Source organism: Rhea pennata, chromosome 4, assembly GCF_028389875.1.
Source record: "Rhea pennata isolate bPtePen1 chromosome 4, bPtePen1.pri, whole genome shotgun sequence".
NCBI classification, from domain to species: Eukaryota; Metazoa; Chordata; class Aves; order Rheiformes; family Rheidae; genus Rhea; species Rhea pennata.
In genome coordinates this window covers 48199654-48225075 of record NC_084666.1, presented here as the reverse complement: position 1 = coordinate 48225075, position 25422 = coordinate 48199654, and the positions used below count along the sequence as shown (strand labels likewise).

The following is a 25422-nucleotide window of genomic DNA, read 5'->3' as shown; positions in this document are numbered from 1 at the left end:
GAAAATAGACGAATAATTGACTTCTGATTACTCAAGAGTTAAAGGCTGATGCAAAGGGCAAAGGTGGCCTTTAGGACACTGTAATTGTAATCTGTCCTAGTTGGAGAGGAGTAGCATTTCCCAGAAGGATTGTTGAGACACCTCAGATTGAAGGCATTAGCAGGGAGGTGTTGTCTAAATTTGTCATGCTGACACTGAACAAGCTATTAGCATTTTGTTGCAGCAATACATAGGGGTGTGTGGAGGGGGGAGAGTAGAGTTTAGAGTATAGAGTTTCTGCCTGTTTGAACTCCTGCTGAGCTGAAAACACCTATATAGTTCCAGCACATACACTTTAGATTTAATTTTTTAAAACTTTACTTTTTTTTCTAAAACTTTGAAGTAGATAAAGTCCTCAGATAACATTTTAAAGCACAATACAATTCTGTATGTAAATTTGTTTGGATTCCATAAAGCCATGTATTAGGGGATAAGTTGATATTTTAAGGCTCTCTTCTCTTTAGGTTGACTGTTCCACTGTTAGTAAATAAGACTAAAATAAAACTTATGTTGTCAGACTCTGTGGCTCAAGAAATGGGATAATACACTTTACACCTCCATCTTTGCTGTATCAAGAGAAGTACAATTTGCTTGGCTTTGTGCTCTGTTTGCTAGTCATTGCTTCCTGCCTGTTACTCTTCCTTCCTCTGAATCACTGGGAGCAATGCAAAAAGCTACACTGAATGGTCTGACTTGTCTTGAAACAGAAAGATTGGTACAACGTAGGGTTTCACCTGTGGAAATAAATGCTATTTCTTTATGAAATATCTAGTAGAAAAAAAGAAATTAGAGACTATCAGATCAATTACAGTTGGTTACAGATCTTGCTTTAATGTTTTTTCCTGTTTGTAAATCACATCTGTGCTTTCCATTGTGAGATTTCAAAGTACTTTTACCATTAATGGTCTTGCAAACTTCTCTGAACCGTTCTACTTCTGTAGCATAATGCATATTTACTATTATGTCACTCTGTTAGAAAGGTTTTTGTGTTTTATAAAAGACTTCTTCCATTTAATGTCCCAAAAATTTCTCAATTGAAAAAAAATGCTATGTGACAAGTAACTGTTTTTTTGTAACAAGCAGTTCATCAGATCACTGAGTCACTTGCATTTTTGTTTGGTTTTCTTGCAGTTGAAGCCAATTACAATTTAATTCTTTTGGTGCTGCCACTTGAATCATATTGCCTATGATCCTTAGTCTAATGATGAACACAGCCTTTTTGTGGTCATCAGAAAGCAAGGATACCTAGAGTCATTTGTAACATTCTCACAGAAAATTTTTTTGAGAATCCAAGGCAATAGATTCTTTGGAAGCAGATGCACAAAATGGAAGATGCAATGGTTCTAAAAAAGAAAAGGTAACATTGACTTCCAGTTATATTTATTCTTAGACTTCCCATGCAACATTGTTGCATCTCCCTGTTCTTTTGCATTTCCACTTATAATGTTAAGCCAAGTCCAAACCTTAGTATCCAAACATGAATACTTGGCTCAGGTAAGTAGAGTGACATTTTGAGCAGAAGTAGTGCAACTAGTTGTGGATTAGGTAGTCAGAAGAGCACGAGTAGGTCTATTTTTATTTTAAATATAGAGAATTGCCGAGAACATAGGTAATGTTTGACTAGGAAAGGGTAACCCAGAGAGGTTGCAGAGTCTCCTTCTCTGGAGATATTCAAAACCCACCTGGATACCATCCTGTCCAATGCACTCTAGGTGACCCTACTTGAGTCGAGAGGTTGGACTAGATGATGTTCAGAGGTCCCTTCCAACCTCAACTGTTCTGTGATTCTATATTATATGTAGAAATATAAACAGGATTTAACACATCTAAAACATTTTAATTAAAATATCCATATTTAACAAAGTAACATTTTTAAAGCCTTTCTAAAATAGTTTTTCAAAATATGTTTTATATTTGTAAAAAGAAAAGAGAAATTAAAGGAGGCATGAACATCCTTTGGTGTAAACCTGTCTAGTTGGCTATAATGATAAACCCTAAAGAACTCTCTCGTGCAGCTGTGTATGTCTTCATTTAAAAAAAAAAAAAAAAAAGTACTCAAAATAGATCTTTTTAAATTGTTTTTCTATACAAACAAATTGAGTTCATCATGTTCCTATTAAAAAACATTATCTATGATAATTACAGCAACAGACAAGAGAAGGACAATCTGGTGCAGCTTTTCTGCAAGGCAACAGTTGGAAAGCATATATTCTAAGTGCTTGTAAAGAGCTTTTATGCGTATAAACTAGAAAATGGCCCTATCTGAATCTCAAAAATGACCTCAGATCTGTAACTTTAAAAAAGGTCTCAACACTGATCCAGTTGAAAATCAAATCTCTTCTCAGTGCTTAACCTCTTTAAGGTGTCTAGAGCTTTTCACATTTTAGACTGCTTGCATAGAAGCTTACAGCTTCAGGATTAACAAGAGTTGTTGCTTGAAAAAATGACCACAGGTTTGAATGTTATTGCTATGTTATACTTATATGCAGCTTAACTAACACCATCTTTGTTCCTCTGAAAGGCATTGTAGGACATATTTTGAAGCAGTGAGCAGTTTTTTCAGCAGCATGCACAGAGGAACAAACACAGAATGGGTAAGATGCAGTAAATAGGTATTTAGTGAAGAGAGTCATATGCTGGTTTCACGAACCAAATTTTGATCCCTAAATTGATGGAAGGGCTGAAGTACTTTTCGTATTGGACTACCCACAAAATAAATTTGATCATTTTCCTAGCAAAAGTGCGAGTTCTGCAAGCAAAAGTGCTAAGGAAACAACAAAAAAAATCAATAGACTTTGAAAACTTTTTGTTTCTAAATCTGTAGATTAACAGAATCTTGCTCAAAGCAATAAACAATTGTTATATAATCTAAATATAGATGATCTTTGACTGGAATAGAACTGTGTGGTTTGCAAGTCGGGCCACAGCAGACTGGCAACATTCAAAACACAGTAAAAACAACTTATTTAGTTAAGCTTTCTCTTGTTCTTTTTTTTGCCCACAAACCAAGTGAGCAGCACTGTTATTAGCTTCAACTTATATATTAATTTTAATTCTGTAGGAAATGAAGGACATTTATTTTAGCATTTATTTGCACCTTGGGAGCTGCTCTTTTGATTTTATTGTGATAAAAGCCTGCAAAATTAACTATTAGGTTGTATTTCCAGGAAAACAGAGGATTTCCATGAACTTGGTGTTAAAAATACTATCCTTAAGACATGATTTGGTGATTAGGGCTTGGTAAGTTCTAGCAGATGTTCATTGCTTGTTAAATGCACTTTTTGTTTGCTTGTTTGTTTTTCTCTTTGTACATTTTTTGAATAGTCAGTCCAGACTATTTGTAGTGAGATGAAGGATTGCCAGTATTCCCTGTTGGAATATAGTGAGCATCCATGTACATCTTTCTCATTCTTGTATTTTATGTGTCTTCCAGTTATATTTATAACTGGGTACATTTTTCAGTAACCTAAAGTCTTTCTTTGACTGTCCCAGCTGTGACTGACTACTGGCCAGTCACACAGGTCAGGTGTGCAAACTGTGATGCTGGCATTAGACTGCACTCCAAAATGCAGGTACCGTTGCTCCACCTCCAGCAGTTTATTTGACCGCTGATACTCATGTGGTGTTGTTGCTAATTACTCCAGTGTATTTTTGCTCTTTATAGATGAATGTGTGGAGAAAGTTATCAACAGACATTTGTACCTTTTAAAAAGTCTTTCCTTCCCCTCCTCATTGTCCTTTTACAGAAGATTAAGTTGAATTTCCAAGAGCACCTGTGTCATCTTTTGTGCACAGATCTGATCCTTTCTTTGCAGTTTTCTCTGGAAAAGGATGATCCTGCATGCAACTGTCTCCCTATTATGTTGTGTAAGACTTGTCATTCTCAACTGTTTTACTCTCAGCTTCAATTTCAGCTCAAATAGGTTAAAGGGGGGGCCTTTAAGTCAGAACAGAAATATTCGTTTTAGGCTCTGCTAAGCCGCAGCAGTTATCTATAACCTGCTCAAAACAGCACTGCCAGGGTACCACAGAAATAAGCAGAGTAGTGGTGAGTGCATAGAGCTGATAGAAATTGCACCAGGTTTTGGTGTTTGGGGTGTGAACTTAGGCTTATTAGAACATTTCTGCTCATTTCCAGCAGTGCAGCTGGGGTGAATATTTGGAAATCTTTCTCACAACTTTTCATGTAACTGTGGGTTTGGTCAGCTTGTTGGATTCTTTCCCCTCCTCCTCTTCATAGGAGGGAATAGAATTTGGTTTTTATCTCTAAAGCTTGTTTTTATGTTAACAGTAATACTTGGAAAAAAAAGCCTGAAATCTGTGGAAATAGTAATAAGTATTACCTATTAGTAGGGACGATTATTAAGCGGAGAAGAAGAAATCCCACATTAGCAAAACTCTGAATCTGTCAGGGCTTTGAAGACCAGTTGTTACTGCCGCTTTAGTTAAACTAGAAGCAACTAGTTCAAGTACAGTTGAAAGCGTCTCTAGTCAGTGATGGCAGATTTTCGTTATAACAATGATGAGCTAGAAGTGAAAGAATTTTGGTGAGGGCTGGGACCCTTTGGCTTCACAATACAGTAAAGCAAATGTAGCGAGGATCTTAATGTCAGGGCTGCTGCTGCTGTTCCTGGGTTAGGTGCTGTGGCAACTGACCTGTTTGTGAATGCCCAGCTTCAGTGCTCTTGCGGAGAGCTGACAGTCATTGGTATTCTGAGTATCTTTCTTTTCCATAAGCAATTAATTGTTAATAAACAAGAAGTTTTGCCACTTTGTTGCTGTTTGTATCTATTTCTGTCAAAGCCATCAGAATGCACATAAAGTTATAGGTAAAAATACAGGTATTAAATGTAAGAGAAGGTGTTTCTGCAGGGGAGCAGCAGTCATTTTCTACATTTCTGAAACAGGTTTCCTGCCATTGTTTATATGGGGAAGAGCTGAAGTCTCTGAGAACTAGAATATTTCGGTCATTATAAAAGAACATTGTGGTACCACTATAAAAGCATAAACTTTCTAAGTGTTAAGACCAACTGAAAACTTAGTGCTTGAAAATACTGCACTTATATATTTTGCTTTGTGTATTTTGTTATCAGGTGACATGCTTGCAGGACTTTTTCGGAGATGATGATGTCTTCATTGCGTGTGGACCTGAGAAGTACCGGTATGCTCAGGATGACTTCGTATTGGATCATAGCGGTAAGACTGTACATCGTGAACCCTCTGAACAGTCAGCTTCACTGAGATTTACCCCCACATTCATTCTTTAACAGCCATATGTTATAGGAGAATATGCATTGGGATATATTTTCCTGTTCATTAAAATGGTTCTCCAAACCATCATCTAACTCCTGAATATCTGAAAAAGTGTTCTGACAAACCTGATGTATTTTCTTAGAAAAAAGACAATGCCCTTAAAGTAGTATGGAAAAGAATTGAATTTTAAAAGACTCAATCATGTATTTAAATAGATCTAAAATCCATTAAAATTATTTTCTTTTGACGTCTGTGGACTCTGAGATGGTCTCTGTATTGCTGTCTTCCTGAGAAATTTAAAAAATCACGGAGGTAGCTGCTCTTTTCAGGTCTTGAAGAATTGTTCTGCTTATTTCACTCATTCCAGCTGTTTCTGCTCTAAACCACCTATTGAGCCAGTTTATATTAGAAGATTATTGAGTAGGCCTGGGGGCAGGAGCGGAGGAGGTAAGATAAAGGATTTTGTCCATGCTATCTTCCATTCACAGATCACAGATTTAACTTATTTGAGAAAGCTATTGATCCATAAAGAGAAAATTTGTAGCATAAATTCAAGAAAAAGCTCTGAACTCTACCAGGGAGTTTTAGAATTGGCTTGGAATATCAAATCATATAATCGTTCTTTTTCTCTGTGTTTTTTCTGTCTGTATTGGTTCAGCTGTAGAATCACACTGACTTCCTTTTATGAAAAATGAAACTGTGGTAATGAAAACTTGCCCTGGCAAGAATCATCAAATTATTTGAGGAGAGCTTCAGGTTGTGAATAAGAGTTTTTTGCCTTGCTCTCAGGTAACTGAAGGCAAAAGCACATGCTGTTTTTCTAATTTTTACAAAAGTGATAATTCCATTATAAAATCTTCTGTTGCATCAAAATGTATAGGTATATATCTAACCACAGTGATCCGTGTACTTGGATGCTTGGGGGTTCAGCTGGCTGCCATTCTACCGTTACTACCAACCTGCTGTTTTTCCCAAACTGCCTGACCATGTTGATTCAAATAGTGTAATTGTGACGAGAACTGTATGTTTTTAACATAGTTTCGCACTAGCTAAAATATAAATTTATTCTCATGCAGGCATGGGAGAAAGTGGTTGTATTAGCTCACACTGCAAATCCCAGACTGAGCAAAATCATAATTTCCCTTGCAGATCTTAAGGCCATAAGCTTGCTTTTCCCATTTCACTATGCACAGATTAATTGGGTTCATCTTCTCTCTGAGAACCCAGTGACTGAGGGTGTTTTTCTTCCTTTGTCTTTTCACATTCATTGGTCCCTGCTTCCTGTAACATTTCTGGATGTCTTAATGTAGAAAAGAAGTTTAAAGAAAAATTCGAACATGACTTGACTGGCAGGAGAGGCAGCTCTGCTTAACTGGTTCTGATCTGACTTGGATTACATTGACATCACAGTGATGAGTAACAGGGAAGTTAGAAGGGAAACTGACACAAGTTGATTGGGAGAGATTTGCAGTGGATGCTAACTATAGGAGTTAAAATGTTTCTAAAATGTCAATACATGTATGACTGTTGGTTCCTTTCCCATTTAGGTTGTGCTTTATTTAATGCAGTATAGCTGATGGTAAATGGCATGTTGTCTCATCTTTTAGAAACGGTAGGCATTTTTCACCTCTTTAAAAAATTGGTCAGAATGTCAGTTTCTGACAAAAGATGAGTTGACCTTGTTGTGCCTATGTGAATCTCTCATTAGAGCATCCAAGACTTGCTGAGCTACCAGAGCAACCTTGGCATCAGCTGACTGCTTTACTCCTTCAGCTGTGCCTAGGTACAAATTTAAATTGTAGTCATAATCCAATTTCAAGAGATGAAGAAATACTACCTTCAGAATATTGCAGCATTTGACTAGGTCAAAAAGTTTTGTACAGTATGTGGGTTCAAGTTCTGAGATTCTTTATAAATTTGTTTCATTCAGGTAGACAAGCATGATTAGAAAATACTGAGATTCATTTCCTGCGCAATTAACAGGATTTGGAGGAAGCCTATACACAGAATCGTTTTCTAAACTCTGTCTTTCTGCTTGTAGAATGCCGTATTATGAAGTCATCTTATTCCCGATCGTCTGGCTTAAAGCATTCTGGATCCAAAAGTCCGGGACCTTCACGTCGAAGCAAATCACCTGCCTCAGGTATAACTTATAGAAAAGAGCAGAGCACAAAAAATATACAAGTGCCATGCTTTGTTTCTTGAGGGGAAAAAATACTTAAAACAGTTTATCTCCTAGATTTGGTATCTATTAGTTTATAATAGAATATGTATTTAGTTTTGAATCCTGAGAAGAGATGGACTTTCTATTTTCTTTTAATTAACACAAAATGTTTCGTTTTGTGAACACTAGAATAATTTGTGCTAGTTGTATAATTGAGCTATATTTTAAGGATGGCACTTGATCTTTATTACACTCTTTATTAACTGCAGAATGTGGTTACTAAAGTATACCCTTAAGTGTTGTGAATTTGGAAGGTTTTTGCTATATAAGCCAAATATTATCAAAATACAGGATTTTGATGTTTCAAATAATTTTAGAGGCTGTTCTGGACTGTTACTGTCTGTTAAAAGAGAATTTCTTTCTTGTGCTTCCTATAATTTCATAGAAATGTTCACATTGCATGTTCACCTGCAGCTTGACTGAATACGCTATGTTCCAAACGTTGAGTTTTTTATGCAAATAAATGGAAAGGAGAAACTTGGTTTTCCTTTTTTAAGCTCTGCATTTATTTTCTAAATATAATAAAATTTAATTGATGGTTTTTTCTCTCAGACCCGGAAAAGTAGCCCTGAAATCAAACCATTTAATATGTAAATATACAATGCTCTATTCTAATTATAACTATGCGTGTAAGCTCCTGTGCGTTTATTCAAAACTGCAACATGTTCCATATTCTCATATCCATATTTGTTTTGCTTAATTGATGCTGGTTAAAGTCATTTTGTGTCTTTGAGCTCTTTAGAAGTGGAATATTTATCATCTGTTTTTAAGAATTGACTATTTAACTGAAAGTCTTCAAAGAAGGTTCACAGTAACAACAAAAAGAGAAATGAAGGGCAAGTTTCACAAATGATCTACGTTTCATGCGATCCTGTTAACTCCAGTGAGATTGCATGGGATATCTACCAACACTGAATTTTGTCCAGAGTACTTAGAATCAGCGCTGTCATTTCTTTATTTATTTCTGCTTGGATACCTCCACTGATTAGGTTAATGTGAAAATTTTATACAAAGTGTCTGGTATTTATTCTTCTATTTACTTGGCATTTTTTCTCATGTAGTCTTTAGTTATATTTATTTACCCTTCTTCCTATCATGCATGTTCAGAGCTGTTTAATAACCTCTCTCCTTAATGTTTTTCCTTTGTGTCAAATGTATGAGTACAGTAAAGAGGGGTGGCCACTACTCCAGTGCTTATTCTACTGCAAAATCCCCAGGTGAGCCATTATTATTATGGCTGTATATCACCAGTGTGTCTCCTTCCTGTGAATTTACCCTTTTATCTGTATTTGTCAGTGTTTTTTAAAGCTTGAAATACACATTTTTTGCTCTGTAAACCAGAGACATAATGAGTCTAGCTTATTTGTTAAAACAGATTATCTGAGTGAGATAAGATAAATGATGCTTTATAGTTGTTGGATGTTGGTTAATGGTGTCAAAGTTAGATTTGCAAAGGTACAATTTGACCACAAGTAGACGAACATCCTGAGGAGCAGTACATTTGTATCTTAAGGCATATGATAGTAGAAAATTTCAACCAAGGCAAAAAGGGAGCAGTAAGATCTACTGAAAAAAGCACCACAAGAATGTGTACCATAGTTTTTCACTTCATGTGCAATTTCTTACATTCCTTTCTTTAATTGTGTTATTTCAGCCTAAGTTCTGAAAGTTCAAATGGGCTTCTTGGTGTTTTAGAAAAGTTATCTCTGGCAATGCTCTAAAATGTGAAGTCACTTTTAAGGAACATACTTGCTTTCCTTAGCAAATAAGTTGTGACTTCGGACCATATTTGAATTCAGCTTTTTCAAAGGTACGCACAGGTTTTATGGTTTTCCATATACTAAAGAATTATAGCTAATATGTCCTATATAAGGAACTACAGAGAGAAAATTATTTTCTAGTACATTCAACCTACCAGACATGTAGAAATAAACGTCTAAAAACACCTCAAAAGCACTTAGACTTTGAAAATAAACTAGAAAGGAAGGTTTTGCCTATATGTGAAATAATCAAAATATCAATAGCAGTGAACAGGCTTAGGTGCCAAAAATGAATACAAATTGCTTGTGTGTTTTCTGAGTTAAACAAAAACAAAAAACTACTGTCTCTAATAGCAGCTGGCTGATTTCCTATACATGTGAGATTTTTACGTATTGGAGGTAAGGCCAAATCTGGCTTTTACTATTGTTACAGATGTGTGCCAACCCATATGCAATCAATCATAGGAAACTTTGGTCATGCCATATCTACAGACAACTCTTTTAAATAGGCTGCTCAGCGGAACGTGCACTTGTCATAAAGTCATAGACCAATGCAAGCTGCAGGGACCTCTGGAGGTCATCAAGCTGAAGCCCTGGCTTGGAGCACCGCATTTGTATACCAAGCACATCTGAGAATCTTAGTAAAAAAGTTAGAGTACTGTGAGTGTATGCTTGGGGGCTCTTCCTTACACAGTTATGAGAGGGAAGAGGATTACATTAAACATTCAGATTAGTGGTTCTGTCCATGCTTAAAAAGATGATGGTGAAATTAGAGACAGTTAACTGAGGATGCATATAGTGTAGGCCTCGATGGTCATGTTCAGAAAAGAAGGACCTTTCTGTGAGCTGTATAAAGTGGATTTGTGAATAATCAGACTTTTGCTCCTCTAGTAATAATTGGTCATTTGAGGCAAATTCTTCTATAGAAACATCTGTTTTTGTTCATGAACTAGCCTCTTTGCGGCACAGAACTGTTTCTGATGCCTAAATTAAGTGAGCATTCAGTAAACCTTTTCATCTTCATACCAGCAAAGTCTTTATAAAATAAGGAAACATTGTTCTGCCAGTTTTAAAGATTAATATCTAAAACAAAGTGGTGAGATACAGTGCATATTTATAGGGCTAGCAGAAGGAACTTATGCTCCTAAAGCCTTTCAGGTTCTTAAACTCAAACTGACCTAAGTTGCCTATTATTCTGAATGGCAACTCTTGTCAAAAAAAAAAAAAAATACTAACAACTTCAGTAGAGAAGAGGAAGCTCTTAGTCCAGAAAAAGGTCTGGGTATATATATCCAAGTCATCAGATTTCATGACAGATTTACTCTGTAGCTAAGTGCTAATTATTTGTATTGTAACATCACACATCAGGGGGAGATAGATTGTTGTGAACAACGGGGATGTGTGGAAGTTGCAATGCAGTCTGCCTCGTCTACTGACAGATTAACTGTTGAAGTAGTAAAAATAGTTGTTACAAGGCATTTAGCACTCAAGATTTTAGGGTTCTAAGTTGTCCAACACTTGTAAAATAAACTTGATAGCACTGGTTAAGAAGTGAGGCATAACCTGTGACAGACTTTTGAATGTGTAAAGAAGATGTGGAAGTGTAACCACTATTTTCTTGGAAGCTAAATTTCTATTTGGCAGGTTGCTTTTTTCCCTTTCTTTCTTTCTTTAAAAAAGGTTCTTCAGTGTGAATCAGCTATGAAATCTTTTTAGCTCTGAAACTTCTGTCTAGTGTATTCTTCTACTGCAAAAAATGAGATTTGGCTAGAGAGAAAATATATTGCTTCGTCTAATACAGACCTTTTCACCCCATTTGCATAGTAAAATTTATCAGTTTGGGGGTGTTTTTTAGAAAAATACAAGGACTGACCTAAGTGCTATTCAAGTCATCAGAAATATAACAGAGATTGTATCAGATATCTGAAAAACTGGAGTTAAGATGAATGAATTCTTCAAAACAAAGGGGGGAGTATTGTGTGTTTTCAGATGTTCTAAGTTCTTGGAAGTTCTGAATTGGCCTAATAACTTGTAACTGTTGAGGGGTTTCCCCTACATCGATTTTCTTTTCTGAACTACTTTTCAAGTTCTATGTCAACTAACCAGCTCATGCTTCTTGTTTGTTTTTTGTATAAAAATACTTGTGGTTTGGGAAACATTCTACCTAAAAAGTAGTATGTTGCTCCCAAAAAGGGGAGGTGGAGAGTCAAATGTTTGTACTTATGAACACCTCTCTCCATATTTTCTAGGTGATAATCACATTAAATGATGGAATTTAAAGAGACTATGGTTGTTATTTGTCCAAAGCTCTTGCAGTGGAGTAGGAGAAAGTAGGCCTTTTAAGCCCTAGAATGACAATGAGATGTGTGTGTCTTCTTGATCCTATATCCAGCCACATGAGTTCTGATCAGTTTTTATGGTATGAGAGCATATAATTTATTCGTAAATGCTTTGAGTCTGTTCTGATCTTCATATGCAGATTTCAGTGATACTTAATCAGAGAGGCATGTTAGGTTTAAAAGAAAATTCAGAGATTTTTCTTTTGCTCTTTTCTTTTCTTTGTTTGCTTTCGTTGCCTTGGCCAGTTAATGGAACACCAAGCAGTCAGTTATCCACTCCAAAATCTACCAAGTCCTCCAGTTCTTCACCAACCAGCCCAGGCAGCTTTCGTGGACTCAAGGTAATTATCAGAACCATCAAAAGAACTGAATTCATTATTCATTGAATAAAGTGTTACAGTGTGCTCTAGAATTAATAACTAACTAAATAAATAGGGTTACAGTTCTACAGGGCAGCCTTGCCAGTATGGTTGTTGAGTTGAAGTGTAAAAGAGATCTGAAATAAGAATTTTCTTTTATTTTGTATTTGATCTGTAGGATGGAACCCTCAGCTTAAGGAAAGAGAGTGATGGCAGCTTGAATATGCTAATTTGTCAAATTTTTGTTGCTTGGACAGGAGAAATCCCCGAAGTAATTTATGCTCTTTTAGCCTATATAAAGGTAGTATCCTCTTCTGTATGCATTACACTGTAGCATTGCCCCAAATTTCCTCTGAAGTTCCCGCCTTCTTGTGGCACACCACTTTGTGCAATTTACTGCCTGAAAGCAGTAAGCATGTGAGAGGCCCCATAGTGAGCAACCTGACATCTGGCTGAGATTTTTTTCTATGCTGCACCAAGGGAATTCTCTTCCTTTCCCACTTAAGAAATGGTAGCATTTACAGTTCTTAGAGGCTGTTTTGTGCCTTTTGCTTGGTAAAACAAAAGGAAAGGTTTGGAGCAGAACAGAGTATCTTACTGCTGCATTCTTCCAGCTGCCATTCAAATGAGATTTTTCTTATGATATCGTCAATTGCAGCCTTTCTTGGAAGCATACTGGAGGATTTTTTCTCCAATTATTCTGATCAAGTAATAGCTCCCCTTGGTGAACAAAACAGTTGTGAAGAGGCTGAATAATTTTATGGAAAATTGTTATCTCAATTAAGAGACCAGCAAAAGGACGTGATTAGAATAGTATTTAGATTTGGGGTTTGACATGCTAATTGTTACTGAGCCTTTGTCTGTTTTGTCTGGAGTATTGCATGTGTTTCTGCAGCCTTCTATGATAATCCTGAGGAAGAGATTTTGATATTTGATAAATTTTAATATATTTCTAGTTGTTTGGTTCATGGTGTTGATCTCTGCCGTTTGTCACTGAGTTCTACCATCCCATAGGTTCTTTTTCTCAAAAATGATGTAAATTGGTCTTTCTCTGTATTTTCTGCCTAGACAACGGCCTTTTGTAACGTACATTCAAGAGCAATAACAACATTTCTAACATTAAAAGTTAAGAGTTACATATTTTAGAATTTGTCTGAACAGCTTTCCAATAAGATTTACAGTAGAGGACACCAAAATCATTGGACTTTTTGGCTGGTCTGCAGCTATATTTAACAGATGCTCTTTTTGTCTGTCTTTAATGAAATTACAAGTTTAGAAACCAGAAAATTTTGTTCATTTTTTTTTCTGTACTTTCCCATCTGCTTTTAGCAGATTACAGCTCCATTAAGACAGAGATAATTCTGATAGTAACGAGTCATTTTTAGGGAAGTGGACATGTCCTCTTTCCCCTTCACTGTCAATTTCACTGAAGTAGGTAGGCTGTTGTATTTTTTTTTCATTTTGGAATTTAATTGATGCTAATGGGTTTTCGTGTCAAATAAGTTATTCCTATATAACCAAAAAGCTGGAAAACAGCAAAAACATTAATCATCTCTTACCTAACGTGTTCCTGAAGTAGTGGCTGTCTCTGATTTTATCCCACTGGTATGCATCTGTTTGCGTATGGGAGGATCCCAGTGGTGTTCCTGAGACTAAGGATAGATAAAGTTAGCTGGTGAATGGCAGGACAGGTTACAGAAGGGATGAGTACACTTTGCAGTAACCTGTTTTTTTTTTTTTTCTTGATTATGTTTTAGCGGTCATGACTGGGAACAGTATCCTGCTAAGTATGTGTGAAATTCAAAGCAATCAACATAAAACCAGTAACAGGGAGAGACATGGTTTTAAAGGAAACCAGAATCTTTAAGAAACTTACTTTTGTTTTTGTAGGATTGATGTTGGCCAGACTGATGAGGAAAACTGAGGGAAGGCAGGGAGCAATTTTATTATTTTTAGGTTATTGCTTTTCTCTGTTAAGAGCTCCCTGTTGATAAGACATCAATGCAGATCAATGCACAGACAAGTAGTCTAGGCTCCTGCTCTCGTAGAAGAAGGTGCCACAACTGTAGCTGAATAAATACTATGGATATAAGTTGCATGGCAGACAATGAAAGAATAAAGTATATTTCTCAGTTTGCTGGCTTTTAAAATGCACTATTTTGGCTGTCGTGTTGTGTAGAAAGCATATATGTTTATTTTTGTAGGATATGAAACAGGAATAGTTAGGAAGATGTTAAAATAAAATATGATAGTATATGAACAAGGGGCAGCTTGATAATGGTGTCCTTTTTTTTTAAATACTGAAAATAGGGTATTTTTGTTCTTCAAAGTTTTAGGAAAGCTAGTAACACAAGTATGTTTAATCTGTAAGTCAGAAAAAGAGTTTGTGATCCTGTAAGAATGACAGATCAAAGAGCTGGGCCCCTCTTCTTTAAGTTTGTTCGTGTTCTATGAAGAAAATAGATTTCCTATTATGTTACTGATAAAATGGTTAACATGCCTTATAGGAGAATCTGGTCTTGTGTAATTGCTGTCTTCTGTTTGTTAGGAAAAGAGAACAAATCAGGGTTGAATTTTTTGTTTGCAGTAAAGAGCAGACCATCAACAGACCATACAAAACTTCTTAATAACCAGTGTTGTTCTGATTGCTTGAACAAAATTTGGGAGACTGTACGCTAGAAGCTGGCTAATAAAAATGAAGATTAATGTAGAGCTTGAGTGATAATCAAGCATCAAGGCAGTAAACTTGCAAAAGATATCAAATGCAACAATAGTCTTTTTCTCAGTCTCAGACATTGAGTCTTGCATCATATTCTCTGCATGCCATTTCTTTTAAAGCAAAGCCTTTTCAGTCCCCAAGAATTCCTTCTCCTTCCCAACGCTAGATCAGTAGAAGTGAAATGCTCAGAGACAGGGAATTCCCTGCAGGAAATACTCCTGATGAACAGCTTATCTTTTAAGAGAAGGATTTTCCTTCTGCCATTTTTAGCTCTTCTATCCACAGTCTCTTTGTGCTACTAATTGTTCAGTACTGTAAGCCAGTGTGGCAGATTAGGCCTGTCCAAGATCCTTATCTTGCAGAAGCATTTAAAAAAATTGCATTGGAGACTGAGATGACATTGAAGTCATAGGAATTTAACCTCAGCAAAAGCTGTAGGATCTTCCTGCAACCCCTTTCATTCCAGTAAGGAAAAGTACAGATGACATGATGTCATGTCTTTTGAGTATAGCTGAGTAAATAAATATAGCAGCGCACACAATTGCTTTATTTATTTTTGTTGAAGATTGTTCATTTTTAACCTCCCAGTTTTAGCCCATTATTAAACATTTCACTTCACAGAGGGTTTGTTTCAAGACAAGTATTTAAATATGAAAGGCAACAAGTACAAGCATAAATGACTGCTCTGTACAGTATGCTTGTTTGGATGAGTGGGCTGTGATTTGTTTTTAAAAAAAATTCTTTTAGCTTTTCCATGGAGATTAAAATTTGTTCATAGATTAAGAAAAGCAATAATAGTATGTTAGGTGACACAGGACAAATGACTGAGAAGAGACTTTTTACTGTTCCAGGCAAGTGACAGCTGAAAAGTGTAGCCTTTTTTTGGGGCTCTAAGGGAGTATTTATAGACCTAGATATGTAGTGCTGCTAGGGGTGCTTTAACTCTTCTGGTATATCTGTTATTAATAATTTATACTATAAAAATCTAATTCCCAATTTGAAAATACAGGGCATTATAGGAAGAAATGATTAAAATATGAGACCTTGAAAAGTGGTATCATAATTTCCTTGTGCCTACTTGGATGTGTTTTGCTGTCCCTTTTGAAATTAAGTACCATGAAGTCTAGACATCTTTGAAAATAAAGAAGTTTTACAGTGGAGGCATTTCTCGGAATCCAATTATGCTAAATAGTATTGTGCTTGAATTTGTCTCAGTAATACTTTTCCAACTGATTGGACAAATGACCAAAGTGAAAGGGAATTAAAATCTGATCCAGCAAATCACTTAAACATTTGCTTAACTTTAAGCTATTGAGTAACCCCTTTTACTTAAATAGCACTGTTAACATATTTGGAGCTAAACATGTGCTTAAGTGATCTGATGGATTAGAGACTATCTTCATCAAAGCTTTAATGTCTTCAATTTTTCACACATACATTCCTGTTAGCAAGTTGGATATTACAAATATTTGCATGGAATTATCCAGCCTAGTGACACAGAGGAGTTCTTTATTCCTCTTGTCCTCAGTAATTTACAGTTCTGCACCTTTATTGTTCATACAACGGATAGAAATATATAACTAATCTGTTCCGTTGTGGGAACTGAGGTGTAACACTTAGTGGTAAGTCCACTCATTAGTTGGCTAAAAACTTTACATAATGTGATGCAACTCAAAATCTCTCCAGAAAAAGGGTGATCTTTATGAGGTTCTTCAGTGTTTCTAGAGCAGTACACCAAACTGCATGCCATGATACCTTTTCAGTACCATGGATGTTCGAATTAATGCTAATAAAATCAGTATTCTCTTTTTGGCTATTGTATTGTTACAAGTAACTCCACAGTGTCATTAGCAGAGTTTGAGTATTAATTGAAAACTAAAGAAATGTTGTATATTGTTTCTGTCTTACAGATTATGTTAGTATCGAGCATTATGAATGACTGATAATATCTCACTGGAAGTACTGACTATATACATACCACTTCATTTGTTTTTCAGATGTCCTTTTGCCTTTCCTGATCACAACCTTTCAGGTTTAATTACACTGAAACTGTGAAAGGGTTCCCAAATTTCTGAGAATACTTCTGCAAACATATCAAAATTTCAATAAAATATTCATGGTCTACAGTTAGTGTTAGTGTTTTAAAAAAGACAGAGAAGGCTTCTTTGAGAACATCAAAGAATTTTTCTGAAGCTGTAGGAGTTCACTCTTTCTTCTAAGCTCTCAGGTAAAAGATTATCACAGTAATGCCAAAACAGAACTGGAGAAAAAGTTAACAATATTAGACAGACTTGTTCTCAGTTTGGCTAGATGCACTTTGAGGGTATTGCAGGACCTCAAATAATAACAGTAATATTTGCATGGCATCCCATATTTATTCCCAGAATTTCTCAGACAGGGATGAGTGGGCACATGCACACAGATACGTGTACTTAATGCCATACAGTTCAGAGTCTGTTCAACACATTATGAATGCACTGGAGGACAAGGACAGCAGATTTAGTGTACTTCAGTCATAGCATGCAAGTGCTGAGCAATTTTAACAGATCTGTTGAGTAATTATTTGAACAAGACCCTTTATACAAGACTTTATATGCCCAGCAATCTGATGATGAAAGTCATCCTTTTCTATCCAAGAAGACAAAAAGGACAGACACAGGGCAACCTTCAGGTAGGAAGCTGTAACTGTACAGAAAAGTAAGTGCTGTAGAAAGCACCATACCATATAGCTGCCAAGAGATGAATTATTCCCTTCATTATGACAACCTAAGCATTTAAACAAATATTTGCATCATGGGCAATTAACCCAGTCCTTGACAGAACTTTGTCACCGAAGGTAGCATTGTACTTGGAATATGGAATTATATCCATAAATCCTTCCTCACATCGTCATGACAGAAAAAATAAAATCCCACCAGATGTGCGGTTATCTGCAATTACCTTCTTACCTCTTTCCACATTTATATTTTAAATACAACACTAGGTTTTCTTTCTTCCAACTATATTGTACCACTTTAACTCAAAAGATTTATTGAAAGCTCTTTGCTACTGGACCAGTTGATGTAACTTAACTGAAATGAAGACTGTCAAGCCGCTGCTTTTTCACTCCCAGATCAGAGACTCAGACTCTGAACGGAATTTTAAGTGACACTTGGGCCAGTCTCTCCATGCTATTTAAACATCACCTTACATTTGCACGCTTACTTCAGTTTATGCTCTTGAATTCTGTACTTGTTTAAGGGGATTTATAGTTCTTGTTTGATCTTTTTGTATGTTGTCAGTTTTTTATCATTAACTTAAAAGGAGAAAACCCAAGACGCACAGTATCTGTCAGGATGCAGTTGTCTGGCACAATATACATTGGATACTTCAGATTAAAAAAAGACCCCCCCCCAAAAAAAAATCCCACACTGCAGTGTTGGATATTTTTCTGTTATGTTAGAAATAGAAACTTTACAGTGTATGAAGTCATAATAGTTTAGTGGGTCATTAAACACATTCTGTACAGGGAGATTTTCCTGTGGACAGACTTGACAGAATTTAGATTTTCTCTGTAGAACATAGTTTCTTTGCAGTATTTTATTTTTTCAGGCTTCTTAAAATAACAAGCCAGTAGTAACCTGAAGCAAATGATATAGCTTGACAGGATTCTAAAAACCCGTTCTTCTATAAAAGAATTTAATTCCTTTAAATAGGTTTGAAAATAACTTTGCACACTTAGGAACCAGAGCTAGTTAAAATAAGAATTTTTAATAGGTTTAATAACTTTAAGTAGAGAGGAAGGGAAGAATACTAAATATTTTTGGCTAAGATAATATGTCAAGGTGCAGTTAGCACATTGAGTATTACAGTATGTTTTATGTGGGTATGGCATATTTAGTGTGAGTGTTTCTCACAAAACCACATCATGTTGGTGAGCCTATTTCAAGGCACAGTCACTCTATAAAACAATGTCATGTGCAAAACAATGTGTTTAAGTATTTTTGTGAACCTGGAAAAATGATTACTGTTCTATTGAAAAATTAGTTCAGCAGACTTCTATATAAAGAAACTGAAACAGTTGTTTTTGTATGCAAGGCTTAAGACATTTTACATTTTTAATTAGGCTGTAAAATGATGCGCAGCTAACTTCAAGAACGGTGTGTTCACTCGGTCTCTCTGAGAACTGTGTTGCATTGTGCATTTGGCTCTAGATGTGCTGTCAAAACACAAGTTACCTATGGGGAAACAACCTAAGGGAAATAAAGGCAATGGTTGCATTTTAACAATATGCAGTACAGAATTGCAGCAGGAGTGACTCTTAGTGTAAGATGTTCCTGGCCAGTAGCATCTACGTTCTAAGGCGTTTGGTTTATTCAAACTGCTGAAGAGACATTGCAGCTCTGGATTACTCTGAGCTTTTAAAAACAAAGAATCAAATTCTGCCATAGGCTTGAATTTTTCTAGGAGTTGTAGATAGATGCAAGAATTGGATTTAAGTCCTCTGCACTTCGAATTTGTCATGTGTAAGGGAAAAACTATTGGAAGAGGGCAGTAGTGCTATGTGGACTTGAATACATGAGGCGGAATTATTGATAAATTTGATTTTCCAGAATGATTTACTCCATATTTACTAGAGTAGTATCAAAGCAATATGTATTCTTTTATCTTTAATACCCACAGAATGAATGAGTAATGAACCACTCAGTCTGCTTGTGCTTCCTAATTTTTTACTTTGATTTCAAAATACCTACAGCTGTAGGAATACCAACAGTGCTATGTATTCTAAATATTACATGTCACTGGCTAGATAATTAGAAAATGACTTTATTAATTATCTCTAGTTCTGTTTCTGGGTAGTTTTCTCATTACTATTCTGTTGTGTTTGTTGGATTAAAAAAAAAGGCAAATGTTGATCACTGTAAGTGTTTATTCAACCATTGCTGTGTCACTATCCATTTTACCTCTTTCCCACTGTTTCTGACTAGTCAAGCACTCACAGATGTTAGAGAGTTCATTTGTACTGTGACTGATGCAGTAAAGAAAGACTGGACTGTTTTTGCTGCTGAGAAACTGAAACAAGGACCCACAGGTCCCCCACTGCAGAAAAATTCTGTTGTAGAGTGAATTTGGACTCATGTCTAGAGTTGTGATAAATTAGTGGCAGAGCTAAGGTTAAACCTGCAGCTTCAGTTTCTGATCTAGTAATGCAGCAGCATTAGATCTTGTTCCTATTCCTCTTTTGTATTTTTTTTTCCTGTTCCTGATTGTTCTTCCTTATTAGTATTATGGTAAGAAGGAATTTGTCCAGTCATGCTGTGATCTGATTACAAGGATGAAGAAAATTGGAAATGTGGGCTAGATATTCCCATGTATTGTCACTCATTCAGAACCTAAAACACATGACTAATATTTCTGGCTGGTGACTAATACTTCGCAGTGATTTATTTTGAGGATTCCCACCCAGTGACACAGCAGATCAGGACTGTTACCCACTTTATGCCTGCAGAAAATGTGGCTGACAGCTTAAAAGTGACTCACGATTTTGCTTCAATGCTTTTTAATCCAGATGTCCTCGTTCCTGATCCTTGTTAAATAAAGAGATCGCTCAGACAACTGTATTAGCATAGCTTGGTTTTAAGTGATTAGCAGAAAATTATCACTGCCTGGCTACTGTTTGATGCTACTTCTGTGCCAAATGCTGGTAAACAGCTGTTTTTGTGGCTCTGCAAAATTAAGTTGTTTGGCTTCTAGTTACTGTACCTTTAGCTGATTTGGCTGCTCAGCTGCCACTAGAAACTTAAGCGTTCATTAGCATTTCATGAGCCTTTAGACAATATCCCTATCTGTCAGTTCAGTTCTTTCCTTGACAATAGCGTTAATGATTTAAAATATTCTGCAGTGTAACCAGACAATGTCAGCTAGAAGGGAACATGCTGCATTTGCATTTCTGGTGTCATGCAAAGCCATCTCAGCAGATACTGAGCTTAAGGCAGAAAAGCATTTTAATCCTTTATGTGGTAAGTGGTGAGAACTACTGTAATAACCCATGAAGGAAACAAGGTATGGAACTTCACAGAACAGGCAGAAGTATTGTATAGAGGAGAGGGAATGATCTAAAATATATTTTAATTTAACAGAGGATCCCTATGCTTAAACTATAATGTGAAAGCTTAAAATACACTATGCTGGTGCACAGAACATGTCCACTCTGTCTTAATGTTTGTTGCATTCATTCATATGTCTCTACCCCTTTTTAAAATAAAAAAGAATTGCTGTGTATGTCCCCTAGGCAGTATGACAGAAGAACTTTAAGGAGAACTGTGAAGATTCAGCTTGAGTAGCAATGAAGGTAGTGGTGCAGCAAAAGTAGTCGTCTTCAGACTTCATCTTCCAAAATTATTTAAATATTTAGTTTTTATGCAGTGACACAGTTGCTAAAATTGGATCTATGTCTGGATGCATGTCAGATATGTGACTTGAAGTACTTGATGTCCTAAATCTTCACATCCATAATAATCCTATAAAATCCTAAATTATAAAGTGAATTTGACTATCAATCAAAGGTGTGCCAGGCTGTCTGTGCCAACATTTTGTTTTTTAAATGTAAACTAGTAGGGCCATGCAGGCATTTCTATATGACCTTAGTACCATGCTTCAGTGCTAATCTGAAGAGAGCATATATTGACTGGGTTCAGTTAAGGAAACATCAAACAGCACAAACTGTGCAGTAGATGTTTTAGAATGAAGCATGAGACCACCTGTTTGCATTGTCCCCTGATCAGGTATCTGGTGGTGACTGTCTCTAGGTCTGAATTGCTAGTGTGGAGGTGAAAATATATGTTAGCCAGTATGAAAAGACTAATGATTTTGTTACATAGGAGGAGGAAGAAATGCCTTCACAGGCACTGGCTCTTTAATTTTCAGATGAGACTTTGTGCAGCTGGAGAGAATTTTCTTTGCTGTTAACAAGCTTGTTGAAATCTGTTGAACTACATATGCAATAGGAGTATCAGAGCTGGATCTTCAGTTGGTGTAAATGATAATGATATACTATAATGATGGTGAAACATGAGAGAACAAGAATAAGATGGGAGGGGGAAAAGCGAACTGACTCTCTATGGGTTTTTAGGGTTGGGGATTTGAGGGTTTTTGTCCTTTTTTTTGATAATGTTGTTTTTTATCTAAATTTATCCCTAGTTCTTTCTTGTGGTTACTTTGTCATCATAAATAACAGGACCTTATGTACTTCCATAGCTCCCTCCACATGGTGGATCATCTTCCAATGTGAATGGTGTACCTGAATCACTACATCCGCAGAGTCCTGAAGGTAGGACACCAACAGTTGCTATCAGTCCTTGCAAAAGCTCTGTTTAGACGTAGATGAGAGTATATTTAGCAACGTTAGATGATTTCTGATAACTCCAAAACAATTTTTGTTCTGAAATGATTGATGCTTTATTGGCAACCATCTCTTGGAAAAACTTATTTCAGTTGCAACAACAAGGCATTAAAGGTAGGAAATGATATTATTATTATTTTTTTTTTTTTTTTGTCAAGTACTAGCACATTAGTCGACCTTGCTCTTCAGTAATCACCACTGGGAATTTGAGTGATTATGAAAATGACCTGCAATATATCACTAGAAATGTGTTGTGACTGGATTGGAAATGGAGTCTTCTTCCTAGCAGCACATTGTGCTTCAACCAAAACCACTAGGCTTATGTAACATTTCATTCCTTAGCTCGCTGAAACAATGTTAATTTTTCATTACTTTATTTACTTTAAATGTATTTTTTTATTTTAAAAATACTAAATAAGTATCTGTCAAACTTATTTGTACTTTGCTGTTTCAGCAGCAGCTAAGGAAAATTGAAGAAATCCAGCAGATAAAACTTTGGATGCTTTCCAGAAGCAATTCTTAAAGACTTGGTACCTCTGAATCACTTTTAAATTCTCCTTATATCAATTTAAATTTTTTGGTATCATCTTTCAGCTTACTGACTGCTCATGGAATATGTGATGCAGTGACTATGTATCTTAATTCCTTGGTGAATGTTTTTATTGCTTCATTAGAAGAAATTGAAAAACATCTAGGCAGTGATTGGACGTAGCAGTTGTAGAGCCTGGCATAGGCTGAGGAAAAAACAATTGGACTGAATTATGTTCATTGTTAGTTAAAGAAAAATATATTTTACATGATATTTTTGTAACATTTTTACTTACCTTGTAGATAAATGTTATTTGCATTTTTTCTTTACTGAGTATGCAAAAAAGCATCCACAGGATATTTCAGAAAAAAGGCATTTTGAGTTTAGGAATATTTGAACTAAGGACTTCTGACTGCAGTCATTACTGTTCAAATACCTCAACACAAATAGTAGTAATATTTGACCTGTAAGTTAAAAGGTCAAACAACTCTGATTAGTCATATCTTGTTCTCTCTTATGTATGAGGTAACAAGAAGAGAATAAGCTGCACAGGAAACAACTTGCATTTAAATTCTGTTTTGTAGTTAGGACTGTTTGTTTTGTGTCTATGGAGGATACATTACATGCTGCTGACACTTCTCTTCGGCTTGAGTTGTTGACCTTGTTTTTTTGCAGGTGTGAATGGAAACAAGTGCTTGGGGTCATCTACCATTCTCGAGAAGTACAAAGTGGGAAAGGTGATTGGTGATGGCAATTTTGCTGTAGTAAAGGAATGCATAGAACGGTGAGCAAGGAAAATGTGCAGTACTTTTAGCTATCTGTTTTACTGAATAAAGCCCTGTGTGTTAGCATAACTGCACAGAAAATGTGATTAGATGAAAACAAAGAACAGTTGCAAAGATATGCTTACATTTTGAGAAAACTAGGCATGGTGAGACACGCAGATCTTTCTATGTGTTATTCCAGCAAAGGAATATGAGAGCAGTAGCGGAATATGTTTTTTTTTATTCCCCCAAACAAAGGAGGTATCACGTTATAATGGAGGCTCTTGAAGAAACCCACAGCTCCTCAAGAAACCCCCTCACACCACAAGGCAGACATGTATGGTTGGCAAAGAATTTTATATGGCAAAAAGGGGATCTCTCAAGGAGCCCCTGCCTGCTTCAGCAATTCTGCTGCTATGGTACCCCTAATGGTCTGCTGCTAAGGTGATTTTTTTGCAGCATCCAATACACCCAGATAGGCCTGGGCTGTATTACTGCTCTTCCTCTGCAAGTGTTGTGTCACACTTCGCTGCTAGGGCAAACATAACAGATGACTTTGACTCTCAGTTTGTCAGTGTATTTCTTAGAACCACCTTGTACTATCTTCATCAAACTAAAAGTTTTGTCACTGTCTTAAATATTATGAGGAATCTCTGCCTTGTACACAATGACTGGGGCAAATTCAACAAACGTCTGTAAAAACTGTAGAGGTTACCAGTTTCTCTGGTTTGATTCTTTTCTTCAAGTTTCTTTTAAAAGAAAGGAAAGATGATTATGAATGGAAACATGTCATTCCAATCTTTCTAGATATCTGTCTTTCATAAATACTTTTCTGGAGTCATTCGGACAAATGTCCAAAAGCAGTGGGGACTGAGGCTGAGTCTGCTGAATTCTGCATGAAGCATATATGTATGGATCTTATGCTCCATAACTTTTCTGCAGCTGTGATTCTGTTACTGGGTTTTCTCAAGAGAGTTGTTATCTTGATGTACTTTATTTCTCTTGATTGTCAAGGCTGTATTGGCAGGAGGTGTATAAAACAGCTTGGGATGTTCTCATCTAATATTCCCTTCTGGCTTGTAACAAGTGGTGATAATTGTTGTTAATACCTTTTTGAGAATGTGATGTACAAGCATCTAAGGTTTATGTAGTAAGGAAAAAAGACTGAGGGGGCATCTCATAAAGTTAATAGATGAACATGGTACCATTACAGAAAAAAAGTGGCTAAATATTCTGAGTATGCTACTATTCTTCAAACAAGTTTCTGTTTCATGCGCAGGCTTAAGCTAATATTGATTCTCAATCAATATAGATTCCAAGATCTTTTTCTTTTAGGGGAGTGGTGAATCATTTTCTATTGAGACACTCTCGTTACGGACAAATGGTACCAATTAGTAGAAACTTGAGTGAAACTAGTTATGTTTCACACTGTCTTCACATGCACCCTAAACTTGGCCACACATTCTTTGTTGTGTATATAGTGAATAGAATTCATAAAAGATCTCAGGTTAAAAGTGCATTTCAGGAATATCTACTGTCCATTTTTAAAGTCACTTAAGTTCCACTGAAAGCTGCTAAGGCACTTGGGTTTGGAAATTTTATCTGTGCTTTTAAGAACAGGAGGACTGGGCTGGGCAGTGATATCAGCACACAAAATAGCTGGTTGCTATCCAGCTTTCTAATTAGGTGCAGTAGTAAAGGAGATTTGCAGGAGGGATTTGAGGGCAGTTAATGAGTTAGCTTTGTGAATGTTAACTCCTCTTTCTGCGTAACATAAACGCTGAAGGTTGCCTAAGTGGGTTTTGCTGATTGGTCATTTGCAGGCTTTCAGATAATGCACTTAATGTAGTATAACACAAATTGCAATTCTGAATTTTACACCATGTTCATAGTAGATTTTACATGAGGTCTAGAATATAAGAAGATACAGCATTTCACAGATGCTGGTTAGATAACATGTCAGTCTAAAGACTGGATCAGGTTGTAACTTTAACAGCCTAGCAGACACAGCTGCACTTCCAAGCAGAGATTCTCTACTGCAGGATTTCAATAATG

General features: G+C 36.2%; 1 protein-coding gene across 4 annotated transcripts in view; it reads left to right on the top strand.

The window, feature by feature from the left end:
- The window catches only part of DCLK2 (doublecortin like kinase 2), an 81248-nt gene that overhangs the window by 31437 nt on the left and 24389 nt on the right, over positions 1 to 25422 (top strand). For 2 of the 4 annotated variants that reach the window (XR_009958168.1, XM_062573873.1), the window contains exons 3-8: positions 5133 to 5235; positions 7334 to 7435; positions 8683 to 8733; positions 11862 to 11956; positions 21930 to 22002; positions 23279 to 23387. Coding sequence is in view for 3 of the 4 variants with exons in the window: in XM_062573873.1 (XP_062429857.1) it covers positions 5133 to 5235; positions 7334 to 7435; positions 8683 to 8733; positions 11862 to 11956; positions 21930 to 22002; positions 23279 to 23387 (533 nt within the window). In the remaining variant the exon portion in view is untranslated. Of the gene's footprint in view, positions 1 to 5132; positions 5236 to 7333; positions 7436 to 8682; positions 8734 to 11861; positions 11957 to 21929; positions 22003 to 23278; positions 23388 to 25422 lie in introns of those variants that run through there. The other 2 variants (XM_062573874.1, XM_062573875.1) reach the window with 2 other exon arrangements.